This window comes from Melanostigma gelatinosum (genome assembly GCF_949748355.1).
Source record: "Melanostigma gelatinosum genome assembly, chromosome: 9".
NCBI classification, from domain to species: domain Eukaryota; kingdom Metazoa; phylum Chordata; class Actinopteri; order Perciformes; family Zoarcidae; genus Melanostigma; species Melanostigma gelatinosum.
In genome coordinates, this window is record NC_136642.1 from 12,636,388 (window position 1) to 12,661,981 (window position 25,594).

Sequence of the window (25,594 nt, forward strand, 5' to 3'; positions counted from 1 at the left end):
TAACATTAAAAATGTGCTTTGCCAGTCTTATCTGTCAGTATCTGTAGATCATGAATACCAATTTCAGAAAATAAGTTAAGACAGAGACTGTGAACACCAAGGCAATGCGACCTTACTATCTAACTGTCTTGTTTTCTGCAGGTTGCTGTGTCACTCAGTGGGTCTCTGCCAAGAAGTTTCCACATGCCTTGCACCCGAGGTGCCAGGAAGTGCGCTTACATGCACACGCAGACTTCAGCCGAGCAACACTCTTAAACTTACACAATTCAAATACTGCATGCACTCAACCGCTGACACACATTGACCAAACACATTCGCGGACCCATTCCAACCCTTCTCACAGTTTACCACACACAAAGTTACTGGATCCCTCTGCTCTTCCTGAAGTTAGAATCTACAAGCAACAATGAGGCACACAATCACTCCTGAACTGCACAGCTGGTCACATACCACGTGATAAAATAAGTGGAATATATTTTTACCACATCATTTTTGGACATAGTAATCTCATTAATGATGTTTCCTTCCTCCTCAAATATTTGCGATTATTTGAATCCACAATGTGCCGACCAGCAGAGATGCTCTCTGATTAATCTGGTCTTACACAGTAAGTGATCAAGACCCTGGACGTTACATGTTGCATCAGCATATAATAACATAGTGCAGTTCTGCATACATATTGAAAATAGTAGCAATAAGTGTTTTTACACTGATTATAAACCAACCATCAAACAAAATAAACCCATTAGCAGACTGTAATGGGAGGAGAAGCAAAGAGGGAGGCTTGTGGCCTTCCGGAGAGGAGGAAGCCCAAGGAAGAAGCCGAAGAGAGAGCGAGCGAGACGGAAGTAGGGGGAGATGGAAGGGGTATGCGGATCCCTCTGCATCGCTGGGTGATGCATGGGGCGGTGATGTTTGGACGGGAGTTCTGCTACGCCATGGAAACAGCCCTGGTGACGCCAGTGCTGCTGCAGATAGGTAAGGAGACGCAATACAGACAGCCATTGATACATCTGTGGCAGTGTTCACCTGGTTAGTGTGAGGAAATTGGCTGACCCACAGTGTCAACACCGTGGAATTTGACTGCCCTTACCAGACTGGACCTATTGATTTCCCCGTCTTCACCACTGTGTCATGTAACCCGTCTGCCCAGCAGTAGCCAACCAGAGGCTATGTAGTTAGATGACAGGTCTGCCACTATAGCAGAAATGGAACAAAGGCATTCTCCACTGGCTAGGTATGACAAGAATGTCTAACACAGCACATTTTAGTCTCTGTTTTCCTCCCTAGTCACAAGAGGGAGAGGGAGAGACATTTTTCCAACTGCAATAAGTCATCTGCTGTTTTGTTGACTTTGGGGAGAAGACAGACAGCAGCGGAGCAAGACAGCATGGGTAACATGTTGTTCCTGTGAGAACCAGTCAGCTCACACAGCCCGCTCTTTATAAGGGGTGGAAAATCAGGATTTTGTCATCGAGCAGAGACAGTTGTTTTTCATTATAACTGAGGACTGACAGCATTGCCTCTCATAAGTGTCACAGATATTTGGGTCATAAGTCAGTAAAACAATATCAAACCACATTGATCCTGTAATTGCTACAGTATAGGAATAAGTTCCGTCTCATGACGGTCAACGGGAGGTGATGCATATTTCTGCCGGTGTTGTTGTAACGGGCTAACATTGTCTGCACTGGTCCTGCCACCCTAAAAAGGAAGCTGCTTGAGAGCACTAGTGGTTCTTCAGCTATGCATGCAGAGCTCTCATGTGCTGTGCTTCTATAAACAATGGAACGTAGGGAAACCTTCGCCTTTTTTTGTGGCGAAAACATGAGTAGGATGGCTTATTGAGGCGTTTTGTACCAAGTTGGCAGGACAAAACAGCCTCGTGAATGAGTAATTCATTATAAAGTACATTGGGGCTCGTTATGTATCAGTTCTTCAGTCAGTAGTTAGGTAGTCAGAGTTAAAGACAGGATTTAAAATAACACAAGTAAATCAAATTAAACACGTTTTGCAGATCTCAACAGCATACGTTTATAAATCAGTGTAAAATACCATAGATCTGGACTTCTCAGATGAACACAAAAGGCAAACTATACTATATTAGATGCAGAAAAGCACGTTTTGTGCTGAATGCTGCCTGAACAAAAACACCACTAATTAAGTGTTCACGTTTTCTGCATGTGACATGTTTTCCTATTTACATTCCTGTCTGACGTCTTTTATTTCATTGAGCTGTCATTCATTGTTGAAGAAACACTGGCAAGAGTTCAAGTGAATAATGTTGTGAAACCACAGACCATTTAGCTAAATACAGTGTGTTGCTGTAATAATTTAGCTTATTTTTTAACCATTTGGTGAAATGTAAGAAGACAGAGGCACATGTGAGGAAAAGCAAGGTTTCCTATTAAGTCTTTCCCAAAAACCTTGTGTCACCTCGTCCAACAATTACTTTGCCTGTTTTCTAAGTCTTGAATCATTTTGTTTGTGTGTCCTTTCTAGGTCTTCCTGAGCAATATTACAGTTTAACTTGGTTCCTCAGTCCTGTCCTGGGTCTCATGCTCACACCCGTGATCGGCTCAGCCAGCGACCGATGCACTCTGCGATGGGGCCGGAGAAGACCATTCATTCTGGCCCTGTGTGTGGGTGTGCTGCTGGGAGTGGCGCTGTTCTTAAATGGATCATTGATAGGTGAGTAGAAGGTTCCAAAGGAGATCAACGCTGTACTGCTACTGTTTAAACCCCATCTGTGTATATTGTGTGGTGTTCCGTTAGGCCTTTCCGTTGGTGATAGTCCCGGCAGCCAGCCAATTGGCATCGTCCTTACTATGCTAGGTGTGGTGGTGCTGGACTTCAGTGCTGATGCCTCTGAGGGACCAATCAGAGCTTACCTTCTCGATGTTGCTGACACTGACGAGCAAGACATGGCCTTGAATATTCACGCCTTCTCTGCTGGTAAGACTACACGGATGTATGGACACACACACACACACGGTCCACATAGACATTGTACAAATTATGTCACAGACATCTGACTTGTGCATCTGTTTATACCTGTCTCCCCAGGGCTCGGCGGAGCACTGGGCTACATGCTGGGCAGCCTCAACTGGACTGGCACAGCTCTGGGCCAAGCGTTTAAATCACAGGAGCAGGTCCTCTTCTTGTTCGCGGGCATCATCTTCATCATCTCAGTCACACTGCACATGCTCAGTATCCCCGAGCGACATTTCGCACCTTCCAACCAGCTTAAAGATGTGGCGAGCGGGGGGTCTACCAGCCAGTTGTCTTTCAGGCCCGTCGGCCACACGCCACCTTTACTCAACGTGATTGCCGAGGAGGATGCTTCAGCTCGAGCCCCGTGCAGAGAGGACAACAAATCGGATTCGGAGGAAGGAGACATGGACTTCCTCGCTGTGGAGCGCGTGCGGTGTAAAAGCGATTCAGTCTTAGCCATGCCAGATGCTACAATCGAGTTGGATTCTGACCTCGACCCAGAGTCACAACTTTTCCTGCCACAGTTGCACCACTTTCTACCAGAGACACAGGCAGAGCTAGACAATGTTTTCAAGCCATCAAACCACAGTATTGGGTCCTCGTCTCCTTCTGGACCACCGGCCCGTTCTGATGAGATGGTGGTTTTAGAGCCTACAAATCCAGACTGGCCTGAGCGGAAGGGTCCACAGGACTCGTATCTGAAAGCCAGGGTGATGGCAAGTGTTATTGGTGTTAAATTACCTTGCCAAAACAGAAACAAATGTTATCAAGGCAGTGTTACAAGTCTTTCGATATTTGATTTTTGTTACTTATTCTTCAATAGGCTTTACTGTGTTTCAGATATTGTGTCCCATGTGTTTGAGTTTCCCTTTGTGCCTTTACTATGTACGTCTGTGCCTCTCTCATGTCCCAGCAGGTCAAGGCTTCTAATGGTGTCGATGCTGCCTTGTCATCTTCTGACCACTGCAACGCGATGAAAGGCCACGCCTCCACAAGCCGCCCCTCCAACACCTCAGTTTCCCCACGACCGCACCCACACACCTTCTACAGACAGGTGCGATCGGATGTTCCATGTTTTAAATTACTTTTTGTAACAGTCATTTTGCAAATGTGAAAAAGTTGATGTTGGTCTCTTTTGTTCCCCTTCTTTTAGCCCTCCTTCACTTTCTCCTACTACGGAAGAGTGGGATCGCAGCGCTATCGACTGCGAAAAATAGCACCGTGGAGCCCTCGGCCAATCACCACCTCCCAAAGTCTGAATGACCTCAGTGAACTCCAGCGGCGTCCAGGCAGACGAGAGCTGCAGCTTTCAGCTAGCAGTCTGTCATCTGAGGGCTCCAGCAGTGAGGGCGGACCAGACGAGGGGACAACTGTTCGACTGCTCTGGTTGTCCATGTTGAAGGTAAATTGCAAATGTCTTTGATATTGATGTATTTTTTTCTCTTATTTTACTATTTCCAACATTTAAAGGTCTGTTGTCGCAGACATAATAAACTAAACTAATTTATTTTTCATGCTCACTCGCTAGTCTTGATTCCTTGTGTCCTTTCTGTCCTTGGTAGATGCCAACGCAGCTGTGGAGATTGTGTGTGTGTCACCTCCTCACATGGTTCTCCATTATAGCTGAAGCTGTGTTTTACACTGATTTCATGGGGCAAGTCATCTACCACGGAGACCCCACGGTAAACACATAAACGCACTCTCACACCCTCATGCACTTGCGTGTCTTATTGTTTAAAAACAGTTAATTTGATGTACCACAGAGAAACCCAGCACAATTAAGCAACATTTCACCAAAATCGCAATACGGCTACAAATGAAATATTGTCACGCTACAGAGATGTAGTGGCCTACATATCATATTCCACAGACTGAAGAAAACATCATTGTTTGGTACAGATACCCACAAAAGTCACTCCGTAATCATTTTCATATGTTTTTCAGTGAAAATGAGAATGAAGTGAAAAGGCAACTGCAATATAATTCGAAATAATCCGAATTAGATATCCTTTGCAAAATGTTCCTCATTTGCCAGCATGCTTCACAGACGTGTATGCCAAATATAAACACTACGATGTCAGTCATCTAGTCTGTCTGTCAAGTCAAGTGTACTATTACGTTACTGAAATTCCTCCACTTTTTTGGTCAGGCACCAGCCAATTCCACAGAGCTACTCAACTATCACAGAGGAGTTCAGATGGGCTGCTGGGGACTGGTGGTCTATGCTGCTACTGCTGCTGTCTGCTCTGGTAAAACACAAACACTGTTCCGTTTCAATCCATTTGAATTTAAATGCCCTAACTGCTGAGTTTACAGAGAAAACAAGTGATCAGTGATACAAGTAAACGCTGCCTCCAATAATTCAAATGTCTCTTTCGCCCTCTTTCTATCACTCCACTCAGCAATCCTTCAGAAGTACCTGGATAACTTTGATCTGAGCATTAAGATTGTCTACATTGTTGGAACTCTGGGATTCTCAATAGGTCAGTTGCCACAATGAAATAAACAATAATAAGGTGAAGTACAGCAGCTTTGGGAGCAGTTGCACATGGTCTTAATGGGTAAGCAGAATACAGTGAAATGTAATTTAAAAATGCATTTAAAACCGCTTTCGTCTCTCTAACCGTAGGAACCGCTGTCATGGCAATCTTCCCTAATGTTTATGTGGCCATGGTGATGATCAGTAGCATGGGCATCATCTCCATGAGTATCTCCTACTGTCCCTATGCATTACTCGGCCAGTACCATGAAATCAAAGAGGTATGCACTCAAACAGTCAGTACACATGCAAGAAAAGCATCCATGTTTTATATGTGTCAACATTTAAACTAGTTCAGTCACTCACTGAGTGTGTGGACACTAATATTGTATTTGTTCTGTATCTCATCACTTGAGGTGTTTTCTGATGAAGCCTTGCCTGTAAGCTTTCTCATAATAATAGTTTTTAACCTTCACCTAAAGGCCTTAAACACTCCATCATGAAAACCCACACACTGAGACTCTGTGCCACATGTGATTGATGTGTCTCTTCTCTTCCTCTCCTCAGTACATTCACCACAGTCCAGCAAACACTAGAAGAGGCTTTGGTATTGACTGCGCTATCTTGTCCTGCCAGGTGAGCGTTCATACTTTCCCCCCATCAGCTCTAAACTTAAACCGACCACCAGCGGCTTCCAACCAAGTAGGAGTTTGCTGTTGAACCGATCCAGAGACACAGCAGGTTCAGGGTGTGAGCTAAAGTAACATGATGTACTTTTCCAAATGTGTGTAATATTCAGGTGCTTTCTACTCTAGGGGTGGTGATAAGAGTCTATGGAAAGCACGAGTGTCATTACAGTGTGTACTATTATATTCAATCACTCTAATCCCGTTTCATTTCCAGGTCTACATCAGCCAGATTCTGGTTGCATCGGCCCTTGGAGCTGTGGTCGACGCAGTCGGCAGTGTGTGCGTCATTCCTGCAGTGGCCTCTGGAGGCTCCTTCCTCGGCTTCCTTACGGCCTGTTTCCTCGTCATTTATCCTGATGCGGAGCCCAGCAGCTCAGAGCAGGACCTGGGCCTGGGCCTGGTGGGTAAACCTGGAGATTCAGACCCAAATGGAGGAAGGACCAGTGACCAGAGGTTGGCTCTGCTGAACCTCGCATATGGGGATATTTTGAAGAAGGAAGAGAATCACTCTGTTGCCTGAGCATGTAAAGAGTTGTTTGGCTTTCTTCTCACTAAGCACACACTACAACATGTGTGGGTTATACCAAATGTCTGCCTTTCTGAAGGAGGAAAGATGGCACAACGTTCTACCGGAATCTCTTCTTCTTCTACAAGCTGCTCCATGGTTACTTGATGGCTAATCGTAGTGCTGTAAAAGTGTGCATCTCTGCATACAATTTTTAATGTTTGTTCCAGTCTCTGCATACTTGATATTGTTATTCTATAAATGCCAGAAAGTGTCCAAACTAAAGGGCCTCTACATGTGCTGCAGACATAACCATTTCATAAACTTTTTTTAATTTTACATTTATAATGCCTGAACTTGTTACATAGCAAGCTAGTTAGAAGGGCCCTTTTTATCAAGTTTTTTTTGTTCTTGCCTGTACAGAAACACGCATTCTGAAGAGGCCATATTCTCCTTTCTGTGCCAATGAAGATGGATTTTGCAAATCCTGTGAATTTTCATTGACTTTAACAACTGAACAACGGAGGAACACAACAGCCCTAGAAAGACTTTGTACTGAGCCTTGAGGACTGTTGAACGGACTCTGCTGCGAGAGCAGGAGGACCGAGGGTCTGGCCAGACCTTCGCTCCTAACAACTCCAAAATAACCTTTTCATCGCACCTTTGAAATCCAGCTCCCACTCGGCATCTAAAACGAATGAGTATAATCTAAGGAAGAAAATTAAGATAACGAATCAAGTGTATTAACGTTTTATGTGAGCTGTAGCTTAACCCTTGCTAACTAACTAAATATAACCTGCAACACATATTTAATCTGCATTTAAAGTAAATTTCTCAAGTGCATTTATTTGCTTAAGTAGTAAAAGTTCCTCGTGGCAGTAAAAAGTTAAATCTATTGTATGTCTAACAACTGAGTTCTGTAAGGTTATCCTAGAGACCGAATCCACTTAACAATCCCTTACGGTTTTAGAAGTAATCCTAGCCGTTAAAACCTAACCTGGCATTTACCAAGAGCACGGATCCAGAAGAGGGAAGCTGCCATAACCGACGCGACTGGTAGGAGCGCCCGGGGTCAGGGTGGCCCCTCGACCGAGTGCACTCAGACCGGAGGAAGCAGGGTAGACGACGGGAGTAACGGCAGTTAGGAGAGCCAGGCGAGTTCCCTCGCAAGAACACCAGCTCGACAATCTTTTAATAGAGAGCTGAGTCAGTAAGTAGCCCCGTATCGGGCCAGAAGTACCCCAGGATCTAACACTGTTCCAGAAACCTGTAATGCTGCTTACGGAACGCTAGAGAGAACCACTTCTGTTCAAGGCCAACAGCTGATCTGTGCAAACTTGAAATGCCTTTTGGCTGAAGTACAATGACCAAATGCATCTTAAAGAGAAACACTGGACCTTCTCAGTTCCCGTTCCTCTTTAAATGATTGTCCAGCTCAGAGGTAACAATGGGGGAAGCCTTGTGAAAACATTGCACAGATTTTGTGCTTCACAGCAGGAAGGGGTTTATTTTCAGGACTTCGCTGACGATGTCGAGTGGCTTCTTTATTTTGTTCACGATCAATCCCAACAGTATTCGTTGGGACCTTGTTTCCTGCTCTGTCGTGACACAGTGGTGTCTTCTATGGTGTGATTGTCACTAAGGACTTCAGGATGTCAAGCCTTCAGATTTACTCAGCCTGATTTACAATCCCTACAAAGGGAACATCCTAATTCCATAAGTATTTGCATCAGATATGAATGGAAAATGTTAAAAGAAATACGAAGTAATGTAATCACTAATTTCGCTGTAAATAATAAAGCAGAGATTATGCTCGTGTGTTTAGTGCATTTTAGTGACAAACTGCTGTACTGAACCAAAATATTGGAATCTTGAAGTATTGAAATTGATTTTATAAAATTGTTTAGACTTTTATGATTCTTCTCTATTTTTTGGTGTGTTTGAAGTGATTTTTTGGTTATTTTTCCTGCTGCACAGACTTTTGTACAATGAGAAAAAGGTATTTTTGTACCAATTATTTGAAAAAAGAAAATGAATGGACCTTCACTTGTCTGTTTTTAATGACAATCGCCCACACATGCCACCTCTACATGTATTGTCTTCATTCGCCCTTTTCTCTACATTATTTTACAATAATAAGGAATCACATATTTAGTTCACGAGATAGTCAACCAAATGTGCTTAGAAGTGCTTACAGTCCAGGAAAGATACAATATCCCGGACGTTCACAACTGCTGCTAATCTGAAAAAAAGTTCCCCAATGCTCACAATTAGTCCTTAATAGTACCAAGTACATGAAATAAAGATACTTAATTTGCCACAAACTCGTATCACAACTGAGCAAACTTGTTTCAGCAAAACTGTTAATCTAATGAAACTATTCCTTAATACCGTGAAAATATCCCCTTGCTGCAAACTCGGATTGAGGGTGAATTGATGTTAAGTAATATCAATTCCAATATGAAAAAATGTAAAGTAATAATTTGTTAACTTTTTGTAAAATGATTGCAGTGATTATTTTATATCTTGTGATTCCTGTTTGATTGTATTTTAGTCAAAAACTAACTAAATTAAAATGTACACACTTTGCAACCACCACCATCTTCAGGCCACTATGAGTTATTACAACAGGATTCAGTTTACTAAAGAGAAAATGCACGATGATAAAGTTCTTTTGATTCTTAAATATATCTAGGCACATAGGTGTCTCCTGAAGGTGGCAATCAAATCAGATCAGTAAGACTTAATGATTCGTTTTTATCAAGTGACAAAATGTAAAAGTGACGGTCAAAAGGTAATAAATGCTCCAAGAACTGTAGTTCAGAGTTAGATGCGTATGAGTTTCAATGTAGGGCTCACAGCAGCCCATTGTTGCAATTTAAATAATTTTACTTGATGTTTTAGCCAATACAGTTTGTAATGGGTTTCAAGATGGCGATTTTGGTACAAAATTCTGATGGGGCCACACAATATTCATACAACAAAATTTGATGACGCAATCCAGACATATAGGTTACTATTGATCTATTTCTTTGAACCCTACTTGCCCCACCAATAAACAGAGCAGAGAGGTGAGCTTTTAGTGAACCTCCACCTGCCGAGTCGCAGGCCCTACATTCTCCTTGAAGGTGCCCATCGCCTGTACATTGTACAGAAAAAACAAACTGCAAGAGTTTATATGAACTTGGTTCCTGCATGTCAGTGGACAGACCATAGGCATCGCTGATGGTCACCTATGCGCTCTTGGATGGTGCTTCTTGACAAATCAGAACTTCACAGACAAGACCTTTTCAAACTTGACAACATAAACATTCTTAATGGGCCCGTGTGTATTTCCTGTTGCAATGCAAGGAACCTACAAATGATGTTCCTTGTTGCAAGGTGTGCTTATGCAGGAGTTGACAAGGAACCTATATATTCCTTGGTAGCTGACATGAAGTAAACAAAGAGTTCTATACTTACACTCATAACATAGCCATATGTTTGCACTATGAGCTTTATAGGTTCAGCGCCTCAAGAGACGTCATTGTGGCATTTATTACCATTGTTGGGAAAATCGAATGACTAAAGAAGTATGTTGACTTACAAAGACTTATATCCTCATGTGAGCATTCGAGGCCTGTGTCCTCGTATGTCTGGTGTCTGAAACTTCCTCTGACACCAAGCGTCTCAGATATCTTTCCTCTTGGGGGCTCGCAGATGTTTGTCCTAAATAAGAGACACTAAAGCTGTAGCAGACGTCTGAGCAGAGCTGATTTGCTACCAAGACTTACTGATTTCATAGAATGACCTTTGTCCTAGAACAAACTGTTAAAGTGTTGTTCCAGGTTTTGTGAAGATTACGCTGTGTGAAAAGCAATACGTGTGTAAGTTATCCATGTGTGACAAGTTTATCGTGAATTACCCTGTACCACCACACTGCTTGTGTTTAGCATGACTGAGACTCAGAGACAAACCTCTGAGCTGCCTTGATCCATGTTCTGTATGTGTTTCAACTCTGTTCCTTCTTGCAAGAATAAACGTCCTGTGATTAATGATTTTTACATCGGCCTCGAGTGAATTTCTCTAACAACCATACAGCGCAGTACTATGAGCATTTATGACTTACAGGACACATCCACAAGGGTGCATTTACCAGCTGTTCAGCAACTTCATTCTTGTAAACAATGTAACTTTACATTCAATCCAAAAGTTCGTTTTGAATAATGGCCGAGGTGCCCTTAAAATAAAATAGGGTTGGAGCATGCTGAGCAAATGGTTCCTAAGCCTGGAGTCTCCCTCGCACACTGTCTCAAATATGTGTCTAAAAATGACAATCCACACGACTATTGTAACGTTGACTAATTACAACATCAGCTCCTCTTTAATTAGCTAACAAGCCGTGTAGGCTCTCGCAACATTAAGAAGCAACCAATGGGATTCCTCAAAGGGCCCTCAAAGTTCACGTTGAACAATGCAGCCTGTGCGTCAAACACGCGCATGCGCATAATGGTTTGTTAGTCCAGAACACTGCAAGTGAGCCAGCTCTGAAGTGCCCCACCGAGCAGAAACAGGCACAAAGACAAATTTAAACACAATACAAAGCAATGTTTGCACTAAGAATATGATGAAAATTAAGATGAACTAATTTGAGTTTTATACTAACTTAAACTAGAGATATTATAATGTCCTACAAAGCCTAAAACGTCTTCTGTACAACAGCGCCCTCTGGTGGGATCGTGCAAACACCCCGTCAGATTCTGACTTTCTTTACAAATTATAATCAAATATATAAGTATATAAACAGTCAACAATATACTGGAGGCTATTCGCTATTTTCTTATTCTAGAAATGATCGGCTTTATACTGCATTGTGCTTTTTCAAATCATCAATGCGCATGTTTGTACTTCCACAATGAGAAACAGGAAGCAGAGAGTGACAGACGGTAAACATGGGAAACCGGACTGAGCTCGTGCTATTCCGTCGTGCAGGAGTTTGCTGTGCGCGTGGAATGAGTGTAACGCTCCGGACCGCTGTCATGAATGTGAAGGGGGATGAACGAGGAGCCGCTCTGTAGCTTGTGAGGAGGTGAGTGACCTGAAAGAGAAGTCTGCTTTTGAATGACTTTAGAATCTCGTTGACAAGTTGCGACAGACTGGAAACATCCTCTCACCGCAGTATCACGAGTCGCAGGCGTAATAAAACAGTAGTAGCTCAAAATGTATTTTGTAAGACTTTGCTGAATTCTAAAATCTTTGTTAAACTTTTATCCTGCAAAATGAGACGACAAAATGATATTGTGTAAAATTATACAAATTTACATTACAAACAGTGTGACTTTGGATCATAACAGTGTGACAGTAAAGACATACTCGAGCCGAAAGGGTTTTAAATGAGCTTTCAACAGGATCATAAAATGATTTTCTTGTGTTGTTGTGTACCTCTCTTTTTAAACTAATGTTGGCACTCTTTAATCAATGAGCCATTCTTCATGAAAACTGGACAACCCTGTTCACAGCTGATCAAACGAGTGGCATGTCAAGTTGGAGACATGACACAGTGCCAGTTGCTTTGCACTACTTTTTATTTCCATTTCCTTGATTCTGAAGGTCAGATGTAAAAACTTCGTTGATCATGATTCTCATCGCCGGCTTAGTCCACAAATTACAGTGTTTTAAGGGCGCAGACTTTTAATCTCACAGCAAGCTTGACCACCTCAGGCCTTGAAGATAGAGATGTTAGACTGTTGTGTGTTTGTGTCACACCAGCAGATGTAACACTATTATTGTGTTGTTACGGTTTGATGTGGAATGTGCCCTGTTTGTCAAGGATCATATGATTGTTCTGTACATGATGGTCGTGTCACATCCTTGGACCAATAATCGAGTGACAGCGGCAGGTCATGTGGCATGCTCGTTTAATTGGCGATTAGCTCAGTAATGCTTAGTTGACATTCTTTGATTAGTGATCGTTTCATTTCAAACAAGGGAACAGTGCCACATTGTTGCAATGGTTGTTGCAATGATCAAACATGTTTAAGGAATCTTAAGGATAAAAACATAAATATTTACACATACTGTATTTCCTATAGAGATACGTTATTTTGTGCAGCTCAGCATTTTTCTAAAGTGTTACTATTTTTTTGGCACCTCACTGACTCCTCTGTCAACAATATGCAGGAGTGGAGGACTTGATATAGTCTATACATACTATACAAGTAATTGTCTATGCATTTTTGTGTACATGTTTCCATCCTGCTCTGCACACATGAATCTAATTTTCCAAGAAAGGACCAAAACCAGGAAACGGGGAAAATGTGATTTAAAATGATTTGCTTTTCAATGTGCTGACTCAGTTGTAAAAGGCACCCTAGAAGGAAGGTTGATCATGGATACACCTTTCTGTGAATACACTTTGCTGCAGAGTTTTTCGCGTAAATTTTATTTAAATTGTGGAAATATATTAATTGCTCTTTTCAATAAAAAAATGTTTTCTGTGTTAAACAAAGTTCAACAAAGTAGTGCATTGCAGAATTCTGCAGTAGCTCCTGCATTTCAGAGAAGCAATGTGTGAAATCACATGATTGCACCATGTCACCTCTGATGTAATCAAATCGAATTACACTCTGCTTCCTGTAGCGGTAATAATTGCAGAGGAGCTGTTTCTCTGAATAATCCTTTGGTGTAAAAACATGTCTGACTGATTGTTAAGAAGAAACGCGGTGATAATGAGTTGGAACAAGCACTCATGTGACTTTATTTGGCTGATAGATGTTTTTTTTCTCATGCAGAAAGATAAAGATGAGAGAAGTGTGACAACCGCCTGCCTTATTAACACACAAACCATTATCTGCATCTTCATGTGTATCTTTCTTTTGCTCCTCTGTGTGACCGGCCTCTGCTCTTCTCTGCTTCTGTCAGTGGTTGTGATCCAGCAGGTCTGAGTTGGCACCTTGTTCCCTGTTCTGCTGGTCCAGCTGGGGTCCTGGGCTGGTGTCAGTGATGGCGGACCATCTGCCTCCTGTTCTGCTGGACGCGTGTGTGGTGCTAGGAGCATCTAGCGACAAACTCACTGAGGTCTACCAGGTATTTGCCTCCAATCGCACTCCGATACACACGTGACTGTAAACTGAAAATTGTTGGTGAATAACTTGTGTTTGCAGCCTCATTAATTGTTTGACTGTTTTTTTATCGGGAGGTTTATTTGAGTTTTGCTCGTATTTCATGATTCTTTAATGAGTATGGTGAATACTGGTAAACCCCATGTTTTATTACCTTTTTATTTTGTATTCACCATGTGAGTCCCATTGAGATTAAGTTTTTTTCAGAAACCTAGCCAGGAAAGCAGAATCAATGCTAACTTTAAACTGCACAACAGCAGCATTTCAAACTGCTGGTTGGATTCAAACCTCTCTTCTCCAGGTATCCGGTCTGTATCTTATAATTACAAAAATATGCCCCCCCAAAGTATGTTCAAAAGAAAAAGCAAATATTGTCTCCAGATTCCCATTTACCACGTCTCTTTGTTTTTTTAGACGCAGCAAAGAAGACCATCTTTGGCATTGAATAATTGTGTAGTGAGCAAGGGAGAGAAACCGCAGAGCCCATTGGCTAAATATTGCCTCAATAATGCCCAAATAATAATGATGCTAAGGTGCCAGGGTCAGTTCATCAGCATGTTCAAAATGAAATGTGTTTTCCTTCTCTCTTCTATTAAATGAGCCTCATGAATGTACGTAGAATATGTGTAATGTTGTAGATTAATATCACATGTATCAAAGCTAATTATGATAAGAATAGAGGATCCTTCACTTCCCATCTCCCTCTCAGGCCATTAACAATAATGGATCTACAGAGCACCTCCTGTTGGAGCCGGAGGTACTGTACGTCCTGGCTCCTCCCTTTGTCAGCAGACCACCCACTGAGAGTGAAGCAGCGAGGTCACATGGGACGAGGCGGCGCTCTTTTCTCCCGACGAACAGGGAACACCCTCCTCCAGCTGCAGCAACTTCCATCCAAGGTCTGGTGTTTGTTTGGTGCTTCTATCCACACAACAGGCCGTAGTGGGTTTTCAAATACAGAACTTGTGTGGAGCCTCAGGTTTGTGATTTGTCCCTGGTCTCTTCGATATTTGTGTCATTTTGTTTCATATTTCAGCAGACGGAAGTGAAGATGTCAGTGTTCCTAAAGACATTGACCTCATTGCTTTACCTCCGCTCTGCTTCCCAGGTATTTGATACACACACATTTGGGTCAACAATTAAAACATATGATTTTTAACTTGCATTGATATTCAGCCATACAGCAGTGAAAAATGGATATCTTGTAGCTGTACCATATGCCTATGTGTTAGCATGTTGTTGTTTTGTTTCCAGGTGGGCTTCAAGTAACCAATGAAGAGAAAGATGAACAATTCCACTTCCTGGTTTTCACTGATGTCTTTGGCAACAAGACCCACGGAGTAGTAATGCAATGTTACCGACCGATACTGGTACTCAGTACTACATGTTATACTTCACACAACTATGTTTTACTGCTACAGCCAGATCTCTAACCTAATGCAAATGAATACAACTGAAATGAAATCAATTCACTCTGTTTCCTGTGTTTTTACAGGAAGGGACGTCTGTCTGCAAGAATGCAGCTGGATCCTTCAAGATTTCTAAGCTTTTCTCTGCCTACGGTTTCTGCGTCATATCCAAGTATCCTTACTTCACTGCACTCAAAGACTGTCTGTCATGGTGAGAAACAGTGTACGAGACCAAAATCAATGGGTTTAGCTTCACCAAATGAAACGAATCACGATCTTCCTGTCTGTTTCTGTTTGTTCTTCTTCGTCAGTCTGTTAATCCAGCTAAGAAGTTGTCGTTTATCTGACATGGAGGAGAGAGTGAAGGAGTTTGCAGCCAAACTGGCGCTGGTGCCTGTTCCCCCTCCTGGACAACTACATTTGGTGTGTGTGTGTGTGTGTGTGTGTGTGCTATGTGGTTACTGTGGCCCTAATAATATCATGAGCCAGGAGTTATCAGGTTCATATTGCTGTTATGACAGAATACTATCGGTGCAGTAGTAGTGAGTGTGTACATCCATTCATTTTCAGTACATCCTGTGACTGTGATGCAGCCAAACAGACCTCTGAAGAAAACAAACTATGCTGTGTTTTCTTTGCAGATGTTTACCTTGAGTCCTCTGACCATCGTATTACCATCAAGAGAAGACAAAGACCATCCAGCTGTAGATTTAGACCTCCATCTGCCTTTCTTCTGCTTCCGACCAAAGCAGCTACTACAGGTACTGCACGCACCTGTTGAGTTGACGTGAGTGAAGCAGGAGGAAGCTTGTATTAACTGTCTATTTCTCCGTCTGCCTGTTTCTCTGTTCCCCGTCTCTGTAGGTGCTGTCTTGTCTCCTGCAGGAGCAGCGGGTGGTGCTGTTTTCTGCTGATTGGGCCAGACTCACGCTGGTGGCGGAGAGCTTCTTGCTTTTTCTGCAGGTCCGTTGAAAACCGGTCTCTTCATATCTGCAAAGGCCGCAAGGTGCTGTATTCAACAATCAGAGCATTGATGCAGCGTCAAACATCTATTAGCTGTGCAGAGATATAGAGGAGTAGAGTCTACCTGAGCGGACATTGAAGACATATCATGCATGTTGCAGTGCAACATTGAAAGGTGTTGAATCCTTCACGATCCTTCACCAAGCCATCCGTCATTTCATCTTCTGATCTATTCATTTGTCCATCCGGGCCTCTCTGCTGTTTCATGTCCAGCCTCTGTCGTGGCAGCAGCCATATGTTCCTGTCCTGGCCAGAGGCATGCTGGACTTTCTCATGGCCCCTACTGCCTTCCTCATGGGCTGCCATCTCAGCCATTTTGAAGAGGTTGCGACTGTGAGTACACAAGCCTCCAAATCGTGACTATCTTTGCCATACATTCTTTTTAGAAAAAGCAGGAGGAGGGTGAAGGGGGTAATTGGAATGCTGTGGGGTGGATGTACATTGTGTACAAATGTGTGGTACAAAATATCCATCTCTTATTCAGAATTATGACGAAAAGAGTAGGCGAGCGTGACGGGACAGTCAAGCCTTCTGCTTCAGACTTGGTTGGATTTGTAGAGGCCTCAACTTTCTAAATAAATGTAAAATTAAGAAGGTTATCTAAAGCAGATTTGATACCGTTTTAGCAATTTTTAGTCACGGTTCTAAGTGAATACTTAAAATGACATTTGACTCGTATTTCTTGTTGGTCATGTTCACAAATGTTGACTAAATTTGACTGGACCACAGAAATAACCTTTTTGTTTAAATATTGTCATGTATTTCTTTACATCATACGATTATCAGTTAATGCACAACCAAAATGTGGGAGAGATGCATTTTATTCTTGATCTTCCTCCGTCCAGGAAACAGATGATCTGGTCCTAATCAACATTGATAACGGAAGCGTCTGCACTTCTTGTTCTGAGACTCTCGACCGACCAGAGATTCCCCCGGCTGCTGCAGACTGCTTCACACAGAGGTGCTCACAGTAACGCCAAGAATGATGCAACTTCTGCTCATTTCCACAAGTACTAGAAAAATGACTCGACAGAAATACAAACAAACCAATTTGGATTTAGTCTTGGACTGTTGTCAATGATGTGCAGCTTTACTGATCCTTTTCTCAAACCTCGCAGTAGATATGAATGTGGTTCGATCGGTCTGTACAGTATGAGTGTGTTTTTGCAGGTGTCAAACACTGCAGATTCATTTTGACCTGTATCAGTGCCACCATGCAAGCTGCACTGACATCAGTGAGCAGCGGGCACAAAGAAGAGCGTGGCAACACAAGCTCAACCTCGACATCCAGAGGATCACACTGGAACTGATCATCAACATATTCAGGTTCTGTGTGTGTTCTTTCTGCACTGAGATCTAACGGGGTGTTTCCCCTAAAAATATACATTTAGTTAATGTGTACGTGTGTGTGTATATAACAGGGATGTTAGCAGTCATCTCAACTATGAACATCGAGTGTTTAACAGTGAAGAGTTCCTGAAAACCAGAGAGCCATCTGAACAGCTGTTTTACAAACAGGTAAACACTCACTCGGTAAAACAAGAAGTCTTTTTCGATTACTTTAACTTGGAACGGCGAGGTGCTCACCTTCAAACCTGACCTAGCTGTTTTGCAGGTGTTGAAGACACACATCTTCCATTTCTTCCTCAAGGACCGTCTCAACAGGAAAATGGACAACTTTGCTCGAATGGAACTCAGCACTCGTTCTGAGACGCAGAGGTAAGTTATCAAACCCATCTAAAAATAGCCTCAAACTGCATTACTATACTGGAAATACGTGGCGATCCGGTTTTTTCTGGCATACTGTCTTCATCTCCTTTTTGTGCTGGAAAAGCACCCTTGAAATGCATTCCATCTGTCATGTGTCGTCTAGGATGAAGGCTATGGTTGAGGTCCCACGCAGACCCACCATGCAGGAGATTCAAGCCCGGAGAAAGAGCTCTGCTACAGGGAGCGAGCTGAGTAAGAGACTGGGGATGAGCCTCCCTAACCTCAGAGACGATCAAACTATCAGCTTCCAAAGAAACTCAATGCTGCCCAGGGTCGTTATGTCTGACCCCGGTGAGCCTTCAACAGAGGCACGCACATTCAAGATACAGACAGACAGAGAGAAATGGCTGGAGAAGATAAAACGTGTCTCTGTTTGCCTCCTCCTCACATTTTCTCTCTCCCGTGCGCTCCCTACCTCTTTGTGTCCTAGCGGCGAGAACTCCTCCTCAAGCGCCACAAGTGTTTAAACTCCCAGATTTCCCAGCTTCTCTGTCATTCCACTCTGTCCAAAACTATTACAGCGAGCTGATCCAGCTGCTTGGCAAAGCCATCTTCTCAGTCCAAAAGGAGAACTCTACGCTGCTGGCCAGGTATTCTGCTTTTATTATTTTGAGGCTCCTGTTGTCATCTTTTCTCATTGCTGTCTCCTTCATTTTTATTTGTACAATCGAGTGTTTTACCACTTCACACTGTTGGTCCTCCGTGTTGCTGATCTGACTTGAGGATTGATTCCGATCATTTTTTGTCTCTGCAGATTCTACTACTTGCGTGGCTTCATTAACACATTGTGTTGGCGGCGGCTGGACGCTCTGGGTGATTTCCAGAACCTCTACAAGACCGACACCGCCATCTTCCCCACACAGCTGGTCACATGGCTGGTGGACTCACTGCACCGGGACGAGAGACAGCAAGCTGACACGCGACCCGAACTCAAGAGACTCATCCTCAAGGTCCGTCAGTTTACACAGCCATCCTTCCCATCTTGTAGAAGTGGTGGTTGGAGGGCCAACTCAACAACATGTGTTGTGATTTTGTAAGTCGGTGATAAAGCAGCGACGATGGACGTGATCTTGTCTTTTCCTTCTCATCTGTTAGGTGAAGACGGAGAATGAGAAGCTGTCGGTGCAGCCTGACGACCATGTCAAGAAGTTTGAGCTTCCCCGCAAGCATCTGCATCAGGAAGAGTTCGTGCGTTGCATTCAGGAGTGCGGCATTGTTAAGGACGTAGCAACCATACATCGTTTATTTGATGCTCTCACTAATGGTAAGTGGGGACATTAAAGTCCATTAAAGCTGTAATCGTCGATGTTTTTGATATTAACAATGGATCAAATGAGCGTAACGTGAGAGGATACGTCCACAGTCACGAAACAACGAGAATTATCACTCGACCTGAGCACTACAAGTGCCATTGTCCCGGTTTTACGATTCACAGCTGCACTGTTTTCGCTCATCTCTCTCACAAGCACTTGTTTCAGTGAAAAAGCTCTAAAGAACGGTACGCTACCATCACGAGGTATAAGATAAGGCACTTTATTTGTCTTCGGAGGGAAATGAAGTATTACAAATTTGTAGTGAGAAAGTCTAATTAGTAGGTCAAAGGAAAGTAGACTTGCTGTGAAGAGCAACACAAAACATGAGAGAAAGAAAAGGGTGAAGTCAAATGATGAGGATTCAGACTGAAAGGTTGTCAGCTCATGGTGTGACACTCCACTGACCAATCAGCCCCTTCACACAAAGACATTGAAGCCGCTCTCTTTGGTTTGGTTTTCCTCAATATGGTTTTCCCCGTCTTTGTTTTGACTTTTATCTGGCGTGAAAGGCAATCATGCACGGCTCGATGGAATAAAAGGACAGACAAAGGTGTACCAGGAATGAACATTCAACTGAATGGCTTGTAAATGACGTGTAGGAGTCTGTTTTGACCACAACACGGCCATTTAGTAACACATGAGGAACAACAACACACTATTCTGAGACATCTGAGGTTGAATGTGGAACTAACTGAATATGTTTGAGTGAGTGTGTTAATGTACATGATCAGCTTGAAATTGCACATGTTTTCTCCCCCCTCAATGTCTCTCTCTCTCTCTCTCTCTCTGTCCCCAGGCCAGCCAAAGCAGGTTGACCCTGAACTCTTCAGAGACTTCTACACCTTCTGGAAGGAGACGGAAGCCGAGGCACAAGACTTCAACTTGCCCTCTGAGGTCATCGACCATCTTGACAATAGCGAGTGTGTCTACAAGTTGTCGTCGTGTGTCAAGACCTCCCTTGGCGTCGGTAAAATTGCCATGACTCAGAAACGTCTCATCTTGCTTACCGTTGGACGGCAGGGCTTCCTGGAAATCACAAAGTTCAGAGACATACAGGTCAAGTGTTGTTAACTTTCTCCAAAAATCATGTTGTCTTTGGATTCTGAATTGATAATGCGGCACTCCTATTTCAAAAAATGACTTCCCCATCTTTGTGCAGGAGGTGAAGATTGCCTCAGCTTCCTTTCTACTTGTTCGTATTCCTTCCCTTCACATCAAGACCTCTGGTAGGGTTGAGGTGTTTGAGGCCAATCTGAAGAAAGAGACCGAACTCTGGAACCTTGTGGTGAAAGAGATGTGGGCCGGACGCAAGATGGCCGACCAGCACAAGGTACAACAACGATTGATGGCCCACCACTGGAATAATAAACTCCCCATTGTCAAGCACTCCACAATCGATCGAGACAGCATTGTATCATCGGTCCACCGTGAAGATTCCGGGTCAGATGTGAACTCTGACCTGTGACTTGAATGACAGTAAATGAATGAACAGCGAATATATGTGGAGACTGGTGTAAATTTGACCTCCTCATTGCTTCCAGCGGGCCTGGCTGCTGCTGACTTATATATGGGCTGACAATCGATGCAAATTGAAATAAAACCTAATATGACCACTACAGCAGTCATTTTTGACTAAATAAGTCAATTTTCAATGTGTTTATGTTTCTTACCCCCCCTTGTGTTAATGCCAGTGTACTATACAAACATTTCTTTAACATACGGTTTATTTTCCGTCTCTTTAGGACCCTCAGTACATGACTGAGGCTCTGACCAACGTCCTGTTAATGGATGCTGTCATGGGCTGCCTACAGACACAGAGGTCCATCATTGCTGCCTCAAAGCTGGCTTACTTTGACAAGATCAAACATGAAGGTCTGGGCTCACTCTTGTGCTGCTGCTAAATAGCATCATTTTGTCAAATCCTTCGTCAAAAATGTTCTGTCGAGCAACTAATTGACTATTCAACTGCTCCTTTTCGCTCTCATTCATTGTTTCTCTCTCCCTCTCTCTCCCTCTCTCTCCCTCGCCTCGTGCCTCTCTTTATACCCTTTTCCATTCACCTTCTGTGTCATATTGACAGATTGTTCTTTCCTCTGACCAGTGCCCATGATGGTGCCTAAAACTACCTCAGAGACTCTAAAACACAAGATCAACCCATCACTGGACCTGGCTGAGCCTCAGACTGTACATGTGCTGCTATACACACCAGGTACGATGTGGAGATATTTATAAAGTGGGATCAATATCCCGACATTTTTTGTGCTCCACTTTCACACAATGTGTCTCCCCATTGTCTCCTCGTGGTTATTGAATGACTCAGCGATGAACCGATGCATGAGCAGAGAGATTCTCATGTTCTTTGTAAATGTTGATATGGCAGCAGATGCTTTAGTCAAACCCTATCCACATAACGTGGTCTTGCTGTGCTGTGTACTAGCAGGCGGGGCAATAGCTGTGAAGGCAAACAAATCCTAGACTGGGACAGAGAACAAGAGCCGCTGGAGGCTACTGGCGTGGTTTGAAGACAAAACTGAGTTCAACGAAATGCAGCACATAAACAAAATGTACAGAAATAATAGCCATAGCTGGCGTATGATGTGTGTATTGATTTGGTATTTATTCATATCAAAATCCCGAAATCTAAAGTATTTGGTATCCTTTCTATGTATTTCTTGCGATTGCCACTGAAGACACTGATGAATACTGCGGCCCACTCTGTGAAAAACAGAAAGAAACAGGGTGGGGGGGTGCTCATTTTCATGGTTGTGGTGTCCTGGCACACTAAACCACCCTGCATGCTGTCAGCTCTCACAATTCACTGGTCAACTGCTCTCTCTCACCCGTTGACTCTTTCTCGCTCACTCCAGGTCAGCTGACTAGCAATGGCTCAAAGAGTGAGACGAACCCAAAGCTGTGGGTGGCTCTCAGCGGGGGCAAAGTGGTTGTATTCGACGCAGCTAGCTGGTCCATGCGGCAGGACTGCATCCAGGTCGGAGCGTCGCAGCTGGTGAGAGCAGACATGCTGTGCTCGCTAGGAGTAACATTTATTTCAAGAGGAACTCGACCAACTCATCAAAATCTGTTTGAAGTTATTGGGGAATACAACTGCATATGTGAAAGAAGTAGAAAGTATTTTGTGGCTCCAGAGGAAGCTGCACAAAGTCTGCCTCACGTTGGTTGGAGCTGAAGTATGAAAGCGAAAAAGAAATCTGGTGATCTGGATATATGAGCAAGAGAGTCAAAGGTCAATACTACTGCATGCAACAGTACATACTTTATATGGGCAGCTGCAGTATGTACTTAAAGTAAAATGAAAAAGTATTAACCATGTCACATCTTGTCCTATGTAGAACTGCATGCTGGGATTGGTCCAGGAGCAAGTGTGGATTGGCTCTCAGGACTCAGTAATCTACATCATTGACACTCACAGCATGTCCTGCAACAAACAGCTGACTGAGCACAGACAGGAAGTGACTGGACTCACTGTGGACCCCAGAGATCCACACAACAGGTAGAGACGTGATCATCTCGAGTTAAGATGTCACTTTTATCAAGTTAAACATTAACACAAAGTCTAAAAAAAGTATAAAAGTGAAAGCTTTACCCAAACTGCCTTTCCCAGTCAGCAGACATACTCCTGCAGTAGTGATGGGACGATTCTGCAGTGGGACACGGCCAGTCTCAAAGTAAAGCGACCGCTCCACCTCGGCTGTGACCGACTCTCCTCCATACAGATCTATGATGGAACACTGTGGTGCTGTAAGTGCACACATTGCCCTTCCCTTTCTGCTCCTTAAACGGCTGTTATCGCTCATTTATTTCACACACTAACACTCAAATAACAAACTCCTGTAGCATTTATTGCTCTCCACTCCCAGGTGAAAAATATATATGCTTAGTCTATTTAATTTTAGCAGACTTGAGTATACTTGAAGCCCTACTAATCATCAGTGTACTTAAAGAGTGCTATTTTGGAACAACTTATTTTATACTTAATATATTTTAGTTGTGATTAAATCGTAGTTATGCACAATTTGAAGTGTATTTAGTATATTTTTGTGTGCTAAATTGGAACAACTTAATGTAAATAGGTGAAAGCGTGACTTTTGTATACTTTTTATATATTTGCAGAAAAGTACCATTCTTTGATAGTATATTTGCAGTGTACTGTTGAAAATGTCAGTGTATTTTAAATACAAAAAAGTAAATTTTTTTTCGCCTGGGCTGAAAGCTTCTTTGCTGCTCACTGGCTGAATGTACATGATTCTGTCTGTGGTGTAAACTAAATGGCGACTATAAGACCTGCATCCCTCTCTAAACAGGCCTGCACTCCAACGATAGCGTCTACACACATTACTTTCAAAATGCACCTCACCCGCAGAAAAGACCAAGACAACGGCTTGTTGAAAAGTGTCTGTGCATGTGCAGGTTGTGGCGACTGCATTGTGGAACTGAAAAAGAGTGGGACTCCACAAAGAAGAATCGCACTTCCTGATGACGTACGGAGCATCCCCACTAGCTTCAGCAGCTTCATCTTCATCCCAGAGGTGATTCAACAATCAAGCAAGTTAGCAGCCATGTAGTGATTGAGTCATTCAGTTTGCTGCTCAGTCAGCAATTCAAGTATGCCAGTCAATTAGGAAATTAAACAATTATGCAGACCTGCATTAGAAAGTTGATTGACGAAAAAACAAAATGCTGTCACTATTCAGTTATAATGAACAGGTGAACCACTGAAACTGAGAGGTTCAGGTATTTGCAGACAACCTAGTTTTTCCCCGATACTTGAAAATGCAGAAACAAGCTCATTATAATTTATTTGGCTGCATAAAAACCTTTTGGCTTTTTGTACCGTTTGTTGCAGCGAGGTCAGTTGTGGACGGGCTGTGCAGACTCAGGGGAGTTGTGTCTCTGGGACACTAACAACCACAGACATCCATCCAAGAGAATCTCCCTGCCAGGCAGTTCAGGAGTCACCTGCATGATTCGAGTCAAGGACCAGGTGATCTGCGATATATGACAGCTGTCATTTTTTTAAACGGTTATGAATTTTTTGGTAACACCATTTTGTTCCTGTGCTGTGGATTTCCCTCTTTTCACATTTCCTTCTTTCTTTTACCCCCCCCTTCTTCAATTATCACTTCAACCCTGCTACCTTTCCTTGATGCGCTCTCCCGCCCTCAGATCTGGGTGGGCTGTCGTGGCCGCAGCGGCATCGGAGGTCAGTGTGACGGTCAGGTGTTGGTGATGGACGCAGAGAGCCACGCTGTGGCGAAGGAGCTGCAGGCCCATTCAGACAGCATCCAGACACTTTGCTCTGCCGAGGATCGATACGTCCTGAGTGGCTCTGCACGCCGAGACGGCAAGATTGCCATCTGGAAAGTGGAGTAGAGATTTAGAAAGTGAAGAAAGAGGAGAGAAGAAGTAGCAAAATGGTACTTGTGAGTACGTACATGCACAAGACATGATACATTGTTTGCCCTTTGGGTATTTGACTGTGACAACAAGATCATCCTGTGGGAGGTTCAGAAGAGACGAGAGGAGAAAATGTTGAAAATAGTATCTTTTGTGGCCATTCTTCAATGGTAATTTAGTTTTTCTGCTGGTGGTTCAAGACACAAAATGGAAAACGCAGCTCGTGATATTTTGAGGCTTTTATGGAAGAGAGAGCCCTTAAACAAAATATATGCTGTACTGTGTGTGAAGGAGATTTGGTTTCTGACACGGGACTATGAAGGTCTTTTTTGTTTTCTTGGAAACAAACATACACACAAGATGTGAAGAAGGTCAAGTCTGTGCTTTAAGTATGTTGTTTTAAAAACTTGATTTTGTTGTCTGGATGTCAACAACAGTAAGATATTTAAATGATACAATGATTGTCATTCATGTTTCTTGATCAAGCATTGATAATAAATTCCATGTTCAGGTATCATAATGTACTGTTGTTTTGTGTGTCTGAGGCTATGCAGCTCTAGCTTGCTTATGTTTTGTCACCTCCAGACAGATGCAGCCTCCTCTTTCAAAGAGTATTTTAGAAAGCGACGAAACCGGCGACTGCTGAATGATGGTGACATGTTTCCATTTATAGATTATGAATTTCAAAGTGTTCTGACACCAACTTTAACTTGAGTAAAGATACAACCTCAAAGAAAAAACACAAATCAATACAGAATTTAAAAAAAAGGAGCACTACTTTTGTTATCGATTTGAAATCATCAACAGTCTGAAAATGTTTTATTTGTACAAATTCAATGCAGCCACAGTCAAAGAGCTGCAACACAATACATCTGTGTGAATTATCAGTTGGTGGCT

The 25,594-nt window shown here is 43.0% G+C and overlaps 2 protein-coding genes across 4 annotated transcripts; both read left to right on the forward strand.

Moving 5' to 3' along the window:
- Positions 1–758: 758 nt before the first annotated feature.
- LOC306781662 (solute carrier family 45 member 4-like) lies at positions 759–6,740 on the forward strand (the record flags this gene model as incomplete). The annotated part of the gene is made up of 12 exons (XM_079274606.1): positions 759–978; positions 2,503–2,691; positions 2,776–2,955; positions 3,067–3,704; positions 3,911–4,048; positions 4,148–4,396; positions 4,557–4,676; positions 5,144–5,243; positions 5,397–5,477; positions 5,624–5,754; positions 6,041–6,109; positions 6,377–6,740. 12 exons carry the CDS (start codon positions 759–761, stop codon positions 6,680–6,682), a joined length of 2,421 nt encoding a protein of 806 aa, XP_079130732.1. The 3' UTR covers positions 6,683–6,740.
- A 4,860-nt stretch (positions 6,741–11,600) lies between these two features.
- Positions 11,601–25,205, forward strand: LOC306782562 (DENN domain-containing protein 3-like). 3 transcript variants are annotated; one of them, XM_079275985.1, is made up of 28 exons: positions 11,601–11,735; positions 13,568–13,732; positions 14,477–14,666; positions 14,807–14,875; positions 15,022–15,137; positions 15,263–15,387; positions 15,488–15,599; positions 15,818–15,937; positions 16,041–16,139; positions 16,413–16,532; positions 17,045–17,160; positions 17,370–17,525; positions 17,621–17,717; positions 17,815–17,918; positions 18,073–18,260; positions 18,400–18,559; positions 18,724–18,919; positions 19,065–19,233; positions 20,079–20,338; positions 20,442–20,612; positions 21,025–21,154; positions 21,384–21,491; positions 22,150–22,289; positions 22,633–22,793; positions 22,905–23,041; positions 23,711–23,829; positions 24,147–24,284; positions 24,467–25,205. In XM_079275985.1, exons 2-28 carry the CDS (start codon positions 13,649–13,651, stop codon positions 24,671–24,673), a joined length of 3,792 nt encoding a protein of 1,263 aa, XP_079132111.1. In that variant the 5' UTR covers positions 11,601–11,735; positions 13,568–13,648; the 3' UTR covers positions 24,674–25,205. The 3 variants fall into 3 exon arrangements, 2 of the variants coding, with proteins under 2 accessions (XP_079132111.1, XP_079132112.1); XM_079275986.1 differs by having other exon boundaries at positions 17,851–17,918; XR_013772277.1 differs by lacking the exon at positions 24,467–25,205 and having other exon boundaries at positions 23,605–23,829; positions 24,147–24,283.
- Positions 25,206–25,594: the final 389 nt, after the last annotated feature.